The sequence below is a fragment of the Carcharodon carcharias genome, chromosome 15, assembly GCF_017639515.1.
Source record: "Carcharodon carcharias isolate sCarCar2 chromosome 15, sCarCar2.pri, whole genome shotgun sequence".
Taxonomy (NCBI): Eukaryota; Metazoa; Chordata; class Chondrichthyes; order Lamniformes; family Lamnidae; genus Carcharodon; species Carcharodon carcharias.
In genome coordinates, this window is record NC_054481.1 from 64,010,666 (window position 1) to 64,029,179 (window position 18,514).

An 18,514-nucleotide genomic window follows, 5' to 3' on the forward strand; every position below is an offset into this window, starting at 1 on the left:
CACGCAAATTGGTCATGTCGTAAATACTGGGGTAGAAAGCCTTAGATTACAGGACGATATAGATGGGCTGGTAAGATGGGCAGGGCAGTGGCAAATGGAATTTACTCCTGAGAAGCGTGAGGTGATGCATTTTGGGAGGACTAACACGGCAAGGGAATACACAATAAATGATAGGACCCTAGGAAGTACGAAGGGACCTTGGTGTACATGTCCACAGATCCCTGAAGGCAGCAGCACAGGTAGATAAGTTGGTTAAGAAGGCATATGGGATACTTGCCTTTATTAGCTGAGGCATAGAATATAAGAGCAGGGAGGTTATGTTGGAACTGTATAAAACGCTCGTTAGGCCACATCTGGAGTACTGTGTGCAGTTCTGGTTGCCACACTATCGGAAGGATGTGATTGCACTGGAGCGGCTGCAGAGGAGATTCACCAGAATGTTGCCTGGGCTGGAGCGTTTCAGCTATGAAGAGAGACTGGATAGGCTAGGGTTGTTTTCCTTAGAGCAGAGAAGGTTGGGAGGAGACCTGACAGGGGTATACAAAATTATGAGGGGCATAGATAGGAAGAAACTTTTCCCCTTAGCGGAGGCATCAATAACCAGGGGGCATAGATTTAAGATAAGGGGCAGGAGGTTTAGAGGTGATTTGAGGAAAACTTTTTTCACCCAAAGGGTGGTTGGAATCTGGAACACTGCCTGAGGGAGAGGTAGAGGCAGGAACCCTCACAACATTTAAGAATTATTTAGATGAGCACTTGAAATGCCATAGCATACAGGGCTATGGGCCAAGTGCTGGAAAACGGGATTAGAGTAGTTAGGTGCTTGATGGCCGGCAAGGACACGATGGGTCTGTTAATGGGCTGTATAACTCTGTGACTAATCCATGCCACAGTGTATTAACACACTCGCATACTTTCCCAGCTGTTTGCCCAATGTTAATCCGAGTTTAAATAGTCCAAGAGGCAAACTGAAGATTGTATATTCAGCCTGCATAAGAAAGAGTTCAATTTCTGTAGCCAAGCACATTTTGATTTGAATTGGATCCACTCCAGGAAAATGTCAGCAGTTAAGGAATTCAAGAAACCAAATGCTGAATCCACATCTGAAGAGAAGACAGTTTTACATTCTGGATGGAGAGCTTTCATCAGCTCAGTTTCCTATTTGAAACACCAAACTACACAAAGGGAAGGCTGGATAAGACTATGAGGGAGAAAGAATAGAAGTTTGTGCTGAAAGATGAGTAAAGATGGGAGAAGGCTCTAGTGGAGCATAAAGGCCAGTATGAACTAGTTGAGCTGAATGGCCCGTGTCTGTTTCTATGTAACCTTCTCTCTTCAAATACTTACAACTTGCTGTGTACTTCCAGTATGTGTACTCTTCTCTCGTCTATCTCAGTAATGTGATTGAGTCCCTGTTGTGTGCCTGTGTCAAGAACCCCAGGCTGTTTTTAGAGTTAGACTTCACCTTAGACCTTAATGAGTTGTAGCATAGTTGATTTTTGGTTAAGGTTGGCCTTAATGAGAAGGTTAGTTCATGGGCTTGTCTTGAAATCACTTCAGGGGAAAGTACCTAGGTAATTATCTCTGCATTTTTGTTATGTTGGAACCTGCTTAGCCATCAGCACGCATCTGGCAGGGCCTTAGCTGTTTACAGTTTATCTGTTTTTATTCTCAATCATTAGGAAAGGGATGGGTTGTCATTTGGTCCAGTGTAAAATATGGCAAATGATGAGCAATGGGAGGAAAACTGGTAATCACAAGACAGTACTAACATCTACAGTGCTTTAAACATACCTTTTTCTGTAAACTCTTCCAGTAAACGAGCATGCAAACTGATACTTTCACAGCCTCTCTTTGTGACCCAAGTTTAAGGTTATAGGATTCCAGATGAACTTTTAATGCAAAGCTGCTTAAAGTATTTCCAGGCAGGCGGATAAGCATGGGTAGGATTTGAGTAGAGCAGTGTGATGTGACCTAAGTGATCTAGACAGATTTACCATTCAAGAACGAAAGGTGCTTTGTTTTTGTTGTTTTCACTCTTCAGTTACTGAACTTTGGCAGAGAGTTGCAACAGCTGGATATACTCAGTGGGCAGGCCAGGCATGCCTAGGCATGTGCTGGCTGAAAATAAGATACACGTATCATTTTTTCTTTATAATCCAAAGACCTGTGCTGAAACTGTTTGGGCAGTACAGCTAGCTGAGTCTTGTGGACTGCATTGCAGTCTGGATGGTGTGTACCCCACTTGGCCCAGCTGTGCCCCATCCATCTCCAAGATTAGAACATTAGAACTAGGGGCAGTAGTAGACCATCTGGCCTTCCAAGCCAACTCTGCCATTCAATAAGTTTGGCCTGAATTCCACTGTACTACCTGTTCCTCATAATCCATGACTCCCTTATAGATCAAAATTCTGTCTGTCGCAGCATTGAATATATTCATGACTCAACTTCCACAGCTCCCCGGGGTAGGGAATTCCAAAGAGTTACAAACCTCTGAGAAAAGAAATACCTCTTCACCTCCGTTTTAAATAGAGGACGCCTTATTCTAATACTATTCCCCCTAGTTCGAGATTCACCTACTCTGTCAAGCTCCTTCAGAATCTTACATATTTCACCAAGATCACCACTCATTCATTACTGCAATATGTATAGGCTCAACCTTTCCTCAAGACAATCTATTCACCCCAGGAATCAGCCTAGTGAACCTTTTCTGAACTGCCTCCAATGTAAGTATATCCCTCCTTAAAAAAGGAGATCAAAACTGTATACAATACTCTAGGTGCAGTCTCACCAATGCCTGTACAGTTGTAGCAAGACTTTGCTACTTTTATACCCAATCTCCCTTGCAATAAAGGCCAGCATTCCATTTGTCTTTCTAATTACTTGCTAATCCTGCATGCTAACTTTTTGTGATTCATGTACAAGGATACCCAGGTCCCTGTGTTGCAGCATTCTGTAGTTTCCCTCCATTTGAATAATAATCTGCTTTGCTGTTCTCCCTACCAAAGTGGATAACCTCTCATTTTCCTACATAGTAATCCCTCCACCAAATTTTCGCTCACTCATTTATCACTCATTTGCAGACACTTCGTGTCCTCTTCAGAATTTGCTTTCCAACCTATGTACCATCAGCAAATTTGCTATAATACATTGTCCCTTCATCCAAACCATTGATTATATGGTAAATTATAAAGAGATGCACAGATGGTCCATCCTTCTCATGGAGTCTTTCTCAATATCTTTTGATAGTTCTGAAGTATCTCCTTAAATGTCTGATATTGCCTCTATACTGCTTTACCTTTTAATCTATTTTCCCAGTCTATTTTAGCCAACTCTTGTCTTCCTACCTTTGTAATTGCCTTTATTTACATTTAGAATGCTAATTTCAGACCCAGTTTCTCATCCTCAGTCTGAATTCTTAATTTTACGATTCGAGATGATCCTTTACAATGTGATCATTAATCCTGTCTCAGTAACAATAGATATAAAACAGTGTGTTCCCTGTTTGGTTATGAACATAGGAACAAGGAGCAGGAGTAGGCCTTTCAATAAGATCAGAGCTGATCTGATGATAACCTCAAATCTGCATCCTGCCTACCCCCGATAACCTTTCACCCCCTTGCTCACCAAGAATCTATCCACTTCTGGCTTAAAAATATTCAAGGACTCTGCTTCCGCCGCCTTTTCAGGAAGAATGTTCCAAAGATACTCAACCCTCTGAGAGAAGAAATTTCACCTCATTTCTATTTTAAACAGGCAACCCCTTATTTTTAAACAGTGACCCCTAGTTCTGGATTCTTCCACAAGAAGAAACATCCTCTCCACATCCGCCCTGTCAAGAACACTCAGGATCTTAAGTTTTAACCAAGTTGCCTCTTACTCTTCTAAACTCCAGCGGATACAAGCCTAGCCTATCCAACCTTTCCTCATAAGACAACCCACCCATTCCAGATATTAGTCTGGTAAACCTCCTCTGAACTACTTCCAATGCATTTACATCCTTCCTTAAATAAAGTGACCAAAACTACATAGATGTGGCCTCGCTAGTGCTCTGTATAACTAAAGTATAACCTCTCTAATTTGTATTTAATTCCCCTCTCAATAAATGATAACATTCTATTAGCTTTCCTAATTACTTGCTGTACCTGCATTTTTGTGATTCATGCACTAAGAAACTACTTTGATTGCATCCTACGAACCTGTCCTTGAGGTTACCTTTGCCTATTTGGTTTGCCCAATCTATATGAAGTTTAAAATCTCTTGCAATTATTGCAGTACATTATTTCTTGATTACTGTTAGGGGCCTATAGACTACTACCACCTGTAATTTCTTTTCTTTCTATTTCTCACCTCCACCCAAATTCCCACAACTTGATGTTCTAAGCCAAGATCATTTCTCAATACTGTATTGATCTCAACCTTTATTAACAGAGTTACTCTGCCAATTTTCCAAAATGCCAAGTACCCCTGAATGTTCAGCTCCCAGCCTTAGTCACTTTGTAACCACGGCTCTGTAATGGCTATCAGAACATATATATTTATTTCTATTTGAGCTATCAATTCATCCATCTTGTTACAAATGCCATGTGCATTTGAATAAAGAGCCTTTAATTTTGTCTTTTTACTAGTTTTCCATATTTCACCCTATTTGTTGATGCACTCATGCGTGCACGCTCTGTCCCTTCGTGTTACACTCTAGATATCATTACCCATATCAGTACCCTGCACTATTTCCTTGTCTTTTCTCTTTAACTTTCTAAATTTCCCCTCATTTGAAAACCCCCCACCACCCCACCCCTTGACTATTTAGTTTAAAGCCTTATCTACAGCCCTAATTACACGATGCACCAGAATGCTAGACCAGGCATGGTTCAAGTGAAGTCACTCTCAACGGAACAGCTCCCTATTTCCCATGGTACCATATGAGTCAAAACCCATTTCTCCCATTTCGCCAATCTTTGAGCCATGTATTCAACTCTCAGTCCTCCTTTATTCTATGCCAAATTGCTTGTGGCTCCAATAGTAATTCAGAGGTTACCTTTGTGGTTTTGCTTTTTAATTTAGCCCCTAGCTGCTCCTGTTTCCACCTTTCTTATCCTACCTATGTCATTGAAATACTAACCCATAACAAACCGATGATAAGCTCATTTCTACCCCTGTGCTGTTGGAATTTTAAGCCTTGGTGGCTCCCTTGGTAAAGGTGGTGTGTACATACAGACCAGGTTCAGCCCCCAACTGTGCTGTTAACCGATCTCAGCCGTGTTGACGGGTGCTGCCATTGTCCTCCGTATCCTCAGCAGGTGACACACAACTAGCTAAGGATGATCCTCCTGATTGTAGTCCACTGACCGTGTGTGTGTACATGGAGCAGGGCAGTGTTGGACTTAGCTATGATGCCTCATGTGAAGGAATAGACAGCCAACACTGACTTGGGCTCACATGAGAAATGGCCCTTGCCATGGGTGCTGGAGGACTGTACACTAGGATGTGCCTGCTGCATTCAAAATCCATTGTTCTAGATATTAAAATGTGCCCTGACCAGGCCATGACTATCCTTTCCTACTCTAGCCTGGTCACTCTGTACAAGGGTGGAAACAATGAGCTTCTGTTATCAGACTGTTTCGGGTTAGTGTTCTCAATATTTTACACTGAGCCTGAATGCCTTAGTTCTTGAGAAGCAAGTAACGTTGACAAGGTTGCGTTTTTTGCTGACCACCTAATCAACAGTGCCAATATCTCCATAACAGCAATGTTTAAATAAAAATACATTCTTTAATAGAAAAAGGGACTCTGGAATGAGTTCCATATTGTGAGTATTGTCATCTTGAGTGTCTCCTTGCTGTATGCTTGCTTATTTTATATTTTTGAAGCTGTCTAGGTGGGACCAGAGCCAAGTGTTGGTGTAAAATCAAGTGGGAGCTGCTTATTATTCATGGGGTGAACCTGTTTACAGTGGCCTTTCAGCCTGGTCCCAGAAGTATCCTCCCTGGGGACCATGTTACAAAAACATTTCATGTACTGGTACTTTGTTTTCCCTTTTGTTTTACAAGGTACATAATAATTAAACAACTGGTTTAAAGCTTTTACTGTTGGATTAATTTAGTTGCTTGTTTTTTGAAGGACAGACTTTCTGTTGAGAGACTCCGGCATAGGCAGATAGTGTCGGTGTTTTTCTGGGTGGGTCAGTATGATCAGCTTTGTGGCATGTGACTGAGGGACAAGTTTGGTGCATTACTAATCTTGAGCGGAGAAAGAAAGTAAAATAATGCGCAGGAAAAGACTGGTCTGTCCAGTGATCCTGAGACAGTTGTGATGTCTCGTGACCCACCAAGACCTATGTGTCTTCTGAGAGAGGCAAAAACTGTACAGAAACCCAGGCAATTTGGGGGCGAGGGAACCTGGAAAATTCCTCTGACCCTGGTAAGCTAGTCTAGATCACGCAGGCTCTGAACGCAATGCAAGTACCATCTTTGGTATAATGTGTTTTTTTCCCATAGCCAGACACAGGCCCAGCTCTTGCTTTAAATAATTCAGTGAATTATGCTCCTGAGCAAACAAAAAGAATACGATGAAGCCTTAACCTTCACCCTTTTTGAATTACTTGGGAGCTTGGGGACCCTATGGTGCCCTGTTGCTTTTTGCATGTCAACACCTTGGCCAATCAGAATCGACTTGCCAATCAGTCAAAACCCCTTTCTACTGTGGTATAAATTGTTGTGATCATTTCAAACTTCACATTCTTTTGTTTGTTCTGATGAGTGCAAGACAAAGTTTCAGCAACATGTCTGTCTTTTCAGTAATATTGAAGAAAAGCAGAATCATCACCAATAGCTGCCTTACAAAAATAAAGTACTAAAGAAACACAAAAAGGAGAAAATGGGGGGGGCAGAGGTAATGATCTGAAATTGTTGAACTCGAAGTTGAGCCTGCAAGACTATAAAATGCAAGTCTAAAGATGAGATGCTGTTCCTCTTGCTCACTGGTCAGCTGCTGTGTTTTGGAGAAGAGATGGACCAGGGTGTCCACAACTGATTACTGGCCAGCCCCTTTGTATAGGAGGGGAGGTTGGCTGGAGTACCCAGTCTTGATCACTGGTTACCAGTTCTACTGAAAAATGCATGTGTATAGAAATTAGTTGAAAGTAGTACTGGACTTGGCTCTACATTTCTGGTGAGGTAGTGGAATGTTGGGCAAAGTATCAGAGGAGCCATATAACCATAATGTAATTTTTGTAGAGCAGAAGGGAAGGTTGGATTAAAATATTCATTAGCTGAGTCCTGTCTGAATTTAATGAAAAATGATTTCCAGCTAAATTATCTACTTTGTATTTCCCCAAATCTCAAGCACTCTAGGAAGCAGATACTGTGTAATCATAGATCAGATGTGTAAATGAAACTTGAAATGAGATTTTATTGTTTGGTAAAACTAGCATTGAAACTTGACATTGCCTAAACAGGTTGTTGGTGTGCAGTGTAGGGCCTTCCCTCACCTCTCTATCTCCTGGCAGCTACTAACCATCAGTCATTGCTGTGTTTGGTTCCAGGCTCCCTGCATCTTTACAGCTACAGAGGATGTTCATTGGATCACTGAAGCTGTGGTTCTGATTTAATCACAAAGACAGTCACATCGGAGCCTGGCTTGTTTCTTTTTGTCCTCTGACACAGTTAAAGCACTTTGATGTGGTAGTAACCAAACCCACAAATCACTGCCTCCCTTGTGTATAATCATATCCATCTCCTGACCATGCCACATATCTCGGCATTTAAAAAGTACTGAATGCATTGAATATGTTTGTGCAAAGCTTGTTTTATGTGCAGGTATATATAATTATTTAGCGCTCACTTTCCTGCCTTTGTTGTCCTGTGACAACCATCAATGACTTGAAGCCATTCAACTAAGGAGGGTCTGAATTTTACTGCCTCTCAATGTACAACCTCCACCCTCCCCTAAGCACTGCGATTTGAGGGGTTGACAGGGAGACTGGACTAAAGGAGATAATAAAAAGACCAAATGAAAGGCAAGGGAGGGATCAAGACACTGCAGGGTAGGATAGAGGGAGTGAGAAGGGAAATGAGAGAGACTGAAGGGAAAAGAGAAATGAAGACATAAACAAAGGAGATGGGGGGAATTTTCTCAGGCTTATCAACACCCTTAAAGGGTGCAAGCTTTTTTAACCAAGATCTACTTGGATTGTTGCTTCTATGTAGTGTCAGGCTGACCAGTTTAAAGGGTATACCATGGACAAAGGTCAGCTTCCAAATATAAATGAACTGTCCAGAGCTTCAAGATTTTATTCCGACAAAATTGATTCCACCCACCCTGGTTTGTTTCAGCCAGTATCAGTGTTTCACTGATAGCTGTCATTGTGTGCATTTTAACAGTGACTGTAATCCTTGTGCCTGTTGAAACTTTCAGCACTGGCAGCTTGAGAAGCATAACCGTAAACCACCACACCTCTTCCTTTCCTCTGCCTTTATGTTGCTTGTGCTGCGTGCCACTCTTATAAACACATCTGACTGTCCATGTATTACCTAAAGTAATGAAAGTTGAAGACAATTATTGATGTTTGGGGGTGGTGGGGCAGGTGTCATCCCACCAATGTTACCCAATTTTCCTGATTGCATGAGTACCTTGGGAATCATTTATTGATATGTTGACATGTCTCTGTGTACACTGATGACTATTGTCTCATTTCCCCCTCCCCAGCTGGTCAGTATTGGCTCTTCCTATAACTATGGAAATGAAGACCAGGCTGAATTTCTCTGTGTTGTCTCCAGGGAGTTGCATAATGCTCCATATGGCACAAATACTGAACCCAGCGAAAAAGCTAAGGTGAGTGAAATGGTACCAAGAAATTAAATCTGGCTCATGGGATTGAGATACCTGTTTCTGTGGTTTTCACCTCTGGCTTGAATCCATCCCAGGGTGTTGTGATAAAAGTCTTTTTTGCTCTGAAGATGGAGTCCTAATTGAAATGAGTTTGGGGAAGTGTCAAATAGTCAGCAGTCCCTCATTGTATACCACATTCTTACTCACACTTGGGTCCCAGGGTTGACTGGTGTTTCTGTAAGATTGGGTTATAGCATATAGAGAGGGCATTACAGCTCAGGCTGCATCTGGGATAGTGCCATTCAAACATTGGGTATGGGGAGTGATGTGCACCAACCTTCATTATGAAGAAACTAAGTCATTAAATATGTTTCAAGCTCACCACATACAGCTGACTGAGCATTGCTGCACATTATTTTGCCAGTTCCAGTGTCAATTGTAATACTCAAAGCTTGTTTGTCTCAGGTGGGATATATCTGACAAAGACCATACTTTGGTTACTACATTGCTGAATATTCTACTGGTATCTATCACGCAGTAACAGTGTGTGGCTCTGCATATTCCAGTATTGTATTCAACAGTGAATGTGAGGGCATTTTATATACCTGGGATTTTAAATGTGCTGCTGTTTCTTTTGCCAAAAGCAGCTACTGATGGAAGGAATACCCCTGCCCTGGTTGCCTGACCTTAAGCTGTGCTCGTTAAATACAATAGAATTTAAAGCTGGCATTTGCCATTGGACTCATCAGGTCATAAAAATAACAAAACACTTACTTACTGGACTATACCATAACAGCCATTCAAGAGATGCAGGTCCTAACTCCAGGTCTCCTTGTGAGCAACTGAACAAAAATGTGGCTTTATCTGAACATTACACTGGATGTTTGTACACCTTGATCATTCAAATACTGGCTATCTAATCTCATTCACCAGCTCATTTTGCTTCCTACTCTCTCTTCAAAATCACAGCCAAATACTAAGCGAGCAGTAATACAAGAGCAAAATACTGCAGATGCTGTAAATCTGAAATAGAAACAAAAAATACTGGGAATAGCAAGTCTGGCAACATCTGGGGAGAGAAAAGCTATTAACGTTTCAGGTCTGTGACCTTTCAGAACTGGGAAAAGCTAGAAATATAATAGGTTTTGACAAGTAAAAAGTGCGGAGGGTGGGAAGTAGAACAAAAGGGAGAAGGTTTGTGATAAGCTGAAGAAGGGTAGGAGAAGTTAAATGACAAAAGGTTTTATAGTGCAAGACTGAAGGCAGTGGTAATGGGACAAGTAAAGAAACAAAAGATGTCTAGAGGAGTTGTGAATGGCAGGATAGCTGCCATCCAAGCACAAAGTAAAGGATTTTTTTTAAAAAGGGAAAAAAAACCCAGCAAAAAAATACAAAACAAAATGGGGACAGAGGTTATGATCAAAAATTGTTGAACACAACGTTGAGTTCAGAAAGCTGTAAAGCGCCAAGTCAAAAGATGAGGTGCTGTACACAAGCTTGTGTTGAGCTTCAATAAGACAAATGTAGCAAGCCAAGAATAGGAAGCTGAGAGTGGGAGCAAGGTAGAGAATTAAAATAAAATGACAGGTGACTGGAAGCTCAGAATCAAGCTTGCAGACTGAATGGAGCGGTTTTACAAATCGGGCATCCAGTCTATGTTTGGTCTTCCCTATGTAGAGGAGATCACATTGTGAGCAACCAATACAGTATGCTAAATTGAAAAAAGCATAAGTAAATTGTTGTTTCACCTGGAAGGAGTGTTTGGGGCTTTAGACAGTGAGAATGTAGGAGGTAAAAGGGCAGGTGTTGCATCTCCTGTGCTTGCATGGAAAGCTCCTTGCTCGGTTGGATAAGAGATTGAAAGGCTGCCCCCACACCCCCTGGGTGTTCTCCCACGCCACCACCATGGATCCACATCTTCAGGGGGAGGAAGACGACTAAAAATGCGTTATTGGATTTCAAATTCATGAATATAGAGCAGACTGCATAGCTTTCTCCACTTATTTCTGTTTAAAACAATTTTGTTATTGCTGATACGATACTTGCTTATAGTTGAAAGTTTAAATTGCCTACAACATTCTTTTTCCTTCCTGTTTATATTTTTGCATGCTGCATGTTGAATCCAGAGTGAAGATGAAGAAACGGATTGCGATATGAATGACTCAGATTAATTTGAAATAAAATGTACTGGTGAGCACTGGCTACCTGTAGAAACCCACAAATCCTCTCATTTTCCCCCAGTTTGCCCTCACCCTTGTAGAGCTTCCACCTGTGATCCTGCACTGGACCAGCCTGGATGCTCGTGTGCCTGGTAGTATGGTATTGTGCAATGTGTTACCCTCGTGTTGCATGCTCTGCTGTGCTGCAGGCAGAGATGCTTGGTACAGTCAGCCGTGGGGAGACAGACTTCAATATAGAGGGCAACTGTAAGATATGTACACCAAAAATCCACTTTCTTGCCCCCTTGCCCTGCTGCCAGTTATGTCTGTGTGCCCCCTATACTGGGTACACCATGTACTAAAATGTTGGCAATCAATAACATTCTCCTGCCCAGGTACCACAGACCTTGAGCACCAGCTCCTTCAAGGATGTGACTCAAACCTGTTCAACATTTTTGATTACACAGTAGTTTGAATTTGTGATACTACCTCTGGTTCTGTGTTTCAGGGTGGAATGTGGGAGGGAGGGGAGCTGTTGCCATTTTATTTCTGGCATGAGCTAATTGAGGATACTGCCTCCAACTCATCCTCAATGTGTATCACCAAGACCTCTTGCCATTCAGCCCAGGCTCTGAACTAATATATGCAGGCTGTAGTCTCATCCAGAAAGTCAGTCCTCTGTCCTGCGGCAGCTGTTAACTGAGTCCTTAGGCAGGTCGCCCAGGCATTGTCTTCTGACCCCAAGAAAGGGAACCTTTGGCAACCTGTCTGGGGAAAAATCTCCCATTCCAGCTAGCGCTGCCCTCAATCTGGATACCTTGTTTCACATTAACTCAGACTTTAGTTTAAATAACATTACGGCTATGAAGATGAACATTCCAAGAGAAGTGTATATTCATTTCTTGCCCTGCTGGTCCATAATTGGTACTTAAACATCTTTACCCTTTAACCTTTCACTGATGCTTGCACTTCATGACTAGCCCATAGATACAAAATGCAGCCCCACTGATTGACTCCGATGTTTCTGTAAAAAAAAAACGACAGATTTTGGGTTGTTAGTTTCTTGACTGTTGAAAGCTTGCCTGACTCCACTCATACATTTATTCTGTATACAAATGTGAAGCTGTGGGGAAGTCTCATCTGACTGAGGGATGAGCATATTGCAGGGTGTGGTGAAGCTGAGCTTGATGCCACTGTTGGCACAGGGCACAATGTGGGACTTCCATTCCCCAGAATGAATACATCATGTGTAGGAGGTGGAGTCCATTGTGTCATGAAACCCAGGCTCGGGCTTCAGCCCTGGTGCTGACTAGACCAGACTGGACTGCAGTAGTGCTGCAATTAGCCGCAATGTCGCATGGTTCCAAGTTTTGATCAGCTTGTATTAATAACCTACTGGAAATGAATGCACAGCTGTATGTGAACAATCTGTCAATGCAGGACTGGGCTCAGCTGTGATGCTCTCACAGTTGAATAACCTGATACTTTTCTTTTTACATATAAGTTGGAATATTAACTTCTTGACTGGGATACTTGAAAATCTGCACCAGAGCGAAGAGTTAACATCTTCAGGAGGAGTGGGATGAATTTGCCTGTCTCTTTCAGACCTTTGGTCTCTTCGCACCATGTTTCTGTGTTTCGTACACTACCCAAGGTTTACGCAACAATAAATAAAAGCTTCACTTCAGTGCCAACAGCAACATAATTTAGCAGCCACTTTTTTTTCATTAAATAAAATTATTAGAGTGCAAATACCCTCACCCCCATTGCATTGTTCTGGTTTGTAAAGCTGAGAATTGCACATCAGTTGAATGAGTAACCTAGCAGAACTCTGATAACTTAGATGTGTTATTGAGAGTATTATCCAGGTTGACTAGATTTCCCCTGAGCCAGCATATCACCTGCATCCTCATGTAAAAATTGTCATGGACACCTGGCACTCGAACACTTAGTTCTGCACTGCTACAGATTAGAACATTTAAATATTTTTAATGACGGAGAGAAGCGAGAAAGCCAGGATATGGGGTGAACTGTGTTCTTTGTTCCGAGTGCCTATAAATACTTGCTCTGATCTTTCCACATTTGTTTCTCCCTCCTCTGGTGGTGCTGCTGACTCTTGAGTCACTGTTCCTCAGAAGCAATTCCCCTTGATCATTTGTGAATCTAAACAGCGAGTGTCACCTGAGTATTTGAGCACAACAGGCATCAGACTTTAACCTAATCGTCCTGTCAAATCATGTCTACACACCTATCAGAGATCTCGATCGCGCTCGGGAGCAGAAACCCTGGCTGATTGTTTTCTTCTCCACAAGGAAAAGTGCTAGAGAACAGGAGTACTGTGACTTACCTGCCCTCGTGTCTCCCAAGGCAGGAAGTTGTTCAAAAGTGCTGTATGCTCAGTCTGTTCAGTTACTTTGTTAATCTGCCGGCCGAACAAGCAGACTAGATGCCTAAACAATCAAACTGACTGTGGTATGTTATGGGCTATGTTACCAAGGTGATAAATGAATCTTGATACTGGAGTTACTGTAACTTATATTTTTACTTTCTCTTACAGATTCTGCAAGAGCGAGGATCACGGATGTGAAGTCAGTACTGTACTATCCTATGAAGCGATTTTAAGTTATTTTATTTTCTGGGAAAATGCAAGATGGAGCCATGGTGTTGTTCGAAACATGGCCTCTGATATGAACATTTCTTGCAAAACCTTTAAACTTGGATCTCCCTCTTTCTCTGCCTCCACTGTACTGTGACTGAGTTTTCTTACTGACGGTAAACATTTCAAGAGTTTAGAAACGTTAATGCATTATAAAGACAGCTGTATATCAAAGCATGTCTGTACTAGTTAGGAGCAGCAGTAACACCTCAGTAATGGGATACGTCTGGCCAGAAGCCTACTCTGGTGCCACGTCCTACTCCATGGATTAGACCAATGAATACTATTTGCAAAAGAGCCTATATCCTGAACTGAGTGTATAGCTAAGGTAACAGTTTAGTAAAGGCTGTGCCATGTTCAAGAGACACTTCCATTCAGTCATTCTCTGATTGAACTAATTTCTTTAGAAATGGTTAGATAGGAAGCAGGTTTAATGGCTGGGTCTTTGTCACTCACTGTACTTGCAAATCAGCTGCTTCATTTTGCTGGTGGTTCTGTGGATGTTCAAGATGGGTCCAAGCAGCTCCAGCTGGAATTTGGTGTTTTATTAAGGAAGTTAGTCATTGCTGTCTATTGAAAGTGGTTTATATTAAAGATCATTGGTGAAATACATGACTAAAAGAGACTGTCAAAATCCTGATGGGATATTTTTAAACTCGTAGCATGGTGTATTGCTTTTTATTTTAATAATTGCTGTTTTAAACACCGAAGAAGTGGTTTGTATGCTTTTGGATTCCCTTATATATTTTTTTTGGGTTCCTGTGTATTATTAAAGACCTATAGGTTGAGCTGTTAAATCTTTCTAGTATATTTTAAACCTTCATATAAAAAAGCCGAGCTGAAGCCAACACTTGGACTTGTTGAAATTTCAGCTGCTTTTAGAACAATATTTCAACAGTGTTTGTGCCCAGTTCTCATTGTCATAAACTACTGAGGCCTCTCTCATTTTTAGTATATTTTAATTTAACTTTCTTCAAGAACAATGTCCATGTTCTTTGGCCGTTTAAACAAAAATCACCTCAAAAAATCAATTAAGCAGAAAGACTATTAAATCAAGCTGTTTGTGCTCAATAGGGAACTCCTTTTCCCAAATCTGTAGCAGAGGTAAGGGATTATACTCCTCTCCCGCTCTCTCAATGAAGGTCTAATTTTCTCTTTCATTTTCTTTGTTAATCAGACGAAGAAACTATCTATGTGGGCAGTTAATGCCCACGCCGTCTGGTAGAGCCTTGATCCCAAATGTGCACTCATTTAGGGTGACACTGTGAACCTTACAATTAACCTCCATATTCCAGAACAAAGGATGGGGAATCTGTCAATTCCTGGTTCTGCGCACACAGAATGAGCACTGGATCTAGTTCAGCTGTAGCCCCTTTCCATAGTGAAATAGCCTCCTTAACAATCCATCTGTGAACTTACAAAAGAAAATTCACCACCTGGGTGAGAGTGACTGGCATCTATGGAGCAATACGCCCACGAGAAGCCTACACCAGCAAAAGGGGAGAAGCAAAATAATAGCCAAGCTCCCCTGCTTTGCACATACTGGGCTGAGCCAACAGCATTACACCTTCACATACCATTTCCGTTGCGTTTACACAGTCCCACACACCATTTCCACTGATGTTTACATAGCCCCACGTGCTGTTTCCATTTAGTTAACACAGTCCCTTGTACTATTTCCCCTTGTGTTTATGCAATCCCACGCACTGTTTTCCCTTGTGTTAAGGCAGTCCTGTGTACTGTCTCCCCTTGTGCTTACGCAGTCCTACACATCATTTCTACTCATGTTCATGCAGTCCCCGTACTTTTTTTCCATATGTTTGCGCAATCCAGCGCAGTTTTCCCTGGTGTTTGCGCCTTTGTGTGCACTGTCTCCCCTTGTGTTTATGCAGTCCCACGCACCATTTCCCCTGTGTTTATGCAGTCCCGTGCACTTTTCCCCTTGCGGTTAAGCAGTCTCTCCTTGCGGTCTCCCTTTTGTGTTTACGCAATTCCTCTCTGCTGGTCTCCCTTTTGTGTTTATGCAGCTCCTTTCTGCTGGTCTCCCTTTGTTTTTATTCAATTGCATGCAGAGTTTCCCCTTAAATTTACACAGCTTTTTGTTAGAATAGTGAAAATTGGTTGGTGGGGGGTGGTGCAGTGGGTTGTAAACGTATTGAAAATTATGTGGGATGGGACAGAATTGATGAAAACTGATTTCAGTCAGTAATAAGGAGCCATGGATACAGGATTACATGTAAGAAATTTAGAACAGAAGGCAAGAAAAACTTCAGAGTTGAGGCTGTGGAATTCACTTCCACGATTATTGGCTGAGGCAGAAACTGTCAATATTTCAAAATAACTGGAGTGGATAGATATAGGAAAAGGGGAGGAGGGATATAAGAAATATGGTGGGTAAATGAGATTAGAACCCTTTGCTCATGTGGAGGGTAAACACCGATGTATTGTTGGACTGAATGGCCTGTTTCTTCTGTGTTGTAATTTTAATGTCTTTCTGTAACTGTAGTTAGTGTATAAATGGTTAAATTCATTGTTTTTGGTGAGAGAGATGAAGGAAAATCATTTTGAATCTACAGCTTATAGACTCTCTTTGTGGCTCTGTCTACAGCTGACCCATACAGACCAGCTGGTCCCAGGTTTGTCACCTGAAGTTTGTTGACCTTGAGAGTCTGATCCAGGAAGGCAGTAGGGACTATAATTTGTCCCAGCATCTGGACTAGGAAGGGGAAATATTAGCCAGAGTTCCTGCTTCTGATCACCGGGTCAACGGTGCCTCTTCGTAAAACAGCCTGCCAACACTTAACTTGTCGACAAAGGCTAGCCACTGGGATGAAGTATTAGAGACTGACTGACACCTTTGCAAACTGTGCACCAGCACACAGCTAAAACCAACAGCTCATTAGGAGAAGAGAAAAATGCTGCCTTGGTGGTTCCATTTCAAGCCAAGGCTGTGGACAGCATAATTTCTGATCTCTGTAAATAGTCCAGGAATGGAGGCAATGAGAGAGAATCTATTAAGGGCTGTGCCTATGTTCAAGGGAAGTGTGTTCCTTATGACAATTGCAAAAATATAGTTGGTTGATTTTGGAAATTTAATCCACATAAACTGTTATCAAAAGATGCTGGTTTTGATCCCTGAGAGAAGATGGAGGGCTTTGGGGAGTGGCATCAGCTGAACTGTATAATCCTGTTCATTCTTCCAAAACTTATTCTTCAATTTTTGTTGTTAGAAATCTGCAGAAGCTGAAAGTTATTTTGTAAACTGTTGGGTTTGGTTGAACACAATAAAAGCCGATCCCTCACTGAGTCCAATGGTATCTAATACTCATGTTTACATTGTTTGATTGTGCTGAAATGCCCCAAACCCTTTCACAAAATCACTGAAAGTACAGTGACATTTGAGCAAGTGCAGCTGCCTTTCTATACCTGCTTCCCATATCCAGCAACCAGATAACAAGCCAGGAAACTGAACACTGACAGTACCATGGAATGTGACAGGACAGGGTCTTAGTTTATGCGCCACCTGAAGCATGGCAATTCCCTTGCTACCTGAAATGAGAGCCCAAACCCACAATGTTCTGGTGATGGGAGAGTTACCAAGAACATCAAGTCTGTAATGCCTGTAACTGCCAAAAAGTGAAAAGAACATCCGAGTTTGATCACCAGCCTGCTGAATTGACTGGTTGGTGAGTGCAATCCTGTGGTTGGCCCCAGCTTTGAAGCAGGTGGAGAAGAATCAGCCTGTCTTTCTCGTTAAATGTGTATGTGTAAGTCAAGAAAGGACTGTGGCTGCAATGCCCTCTACGGTTGATGGGGCTCCCAACGCTCTTTTTCTAGCCTCTTAGCTGAAGACAATCTGCTGGAGGGCATCAACTCAGAGAGAGCAAGAAACCGGAAAGGAAGGGAGGTTGGAGGGTGTGATTTGGGTTTAAATCCCAGAGGCAGCCCCAGATTTCTGCCTGGGTTCAGAATTTTTCAATAATTCTAGACATCCTGGGAAAAAATGCACATTGAAACTGTTATCCTCTTCAGTCCAACTTTTGTAACCCTCAGACCCTCATCCCTATCAGCAATTTGGGAAGATCAGACTCCTTCAAAAGCAGCTTACCTGTCCAGGATAAGACCAAAACCTCCGCATAGTGGCCAGAATCTGACTTCAGTCGTATCTCAGATTTTCTGGTTTGTAACAACTTTGTAAAACCCAATGATCTGAGAGAAAATTAACAGCTGGTTATGGAACTCTGCAACTGACTAGGAAAATTTCTGCTTCAATTCCTAGCCTGTTCCAACCCAGCTGTTCTCAGACTGAACACCACAGCACTAGAGAGAGGAAAAGTCAGCCTCGTTCATTGAGTCCTACTGATCCCTCTGAGACCTGCTGAAAATTGAGTGTGCGTGGAATGGGTGAGGATGTGACTGGGCTAAGCAATGCCTGTTTCCATGGTTGACTGCCTGTTGACACTCAATGCAAAGATCAGCAATTGGAAGGCAGCTTTCTTCCATGGCCCCCTGCTCTAGGAGAAAACATCCCCACCGGAAAGGAGAGGTTTTAATTAGAAATTGGGATGAGTATTTGAATTCAGGATAACAGTGAGTGGGGACTGCTTTCCTCTTTCAAAGGACCAGAATGAGTTCATGTGGAGCAGATTGTAAGGGATTAACTGGAATGTTAAACGAGTCCAATAACTAACTCTTGCACTGGTGGGTGATGTAGAAATTAATGAAATGTCTTCTCTGAAACCATCAAAGTCTTACCAATAATTGAAAGTTAATAGCTGTGGAATACTGAGGTTGAATATGTGTCGCATAGCTCTTCCTGTAATTGATTTGCGATCCAGTTCATTAAATGGACAAATACTGACTTTCTCTG

The 18,514-nt window shown here is 42.0% G+C and overlaps 1 protein-coding gene across 2 annotated transcripts in view; it reads left to right on the forward strand.

Moving 5' to 3' along the window:
• The window catches only part of LOC121288160 (BTB/POZ domain-containing protein KCTD5-like), an 85,643-nt gene extending 68,693 nt beyond the window's left edge, over positions 1-16,950 (forward strand). For both annotated transcript variants that reach the window (XM_041206562.1, XM_041206563.1), the window contains 2 exons: positions 8,707-8,832; positions 13,546-16,950. In XM_041206562.1, coding sequence (XP_041062496.1) covers positions 8,707-8,832; positions 13,546-13,575 — 156 coding nt within the window. In that variant the 3' untranslated portion in view covers positions 13,576-16,950. The remainder of the gene's footprint in view (positions 1-8,706; positions 8,833-13,545) is intronic.
• Positions 16,951-18,514: the final 1,564 nt, after the last annotated feature.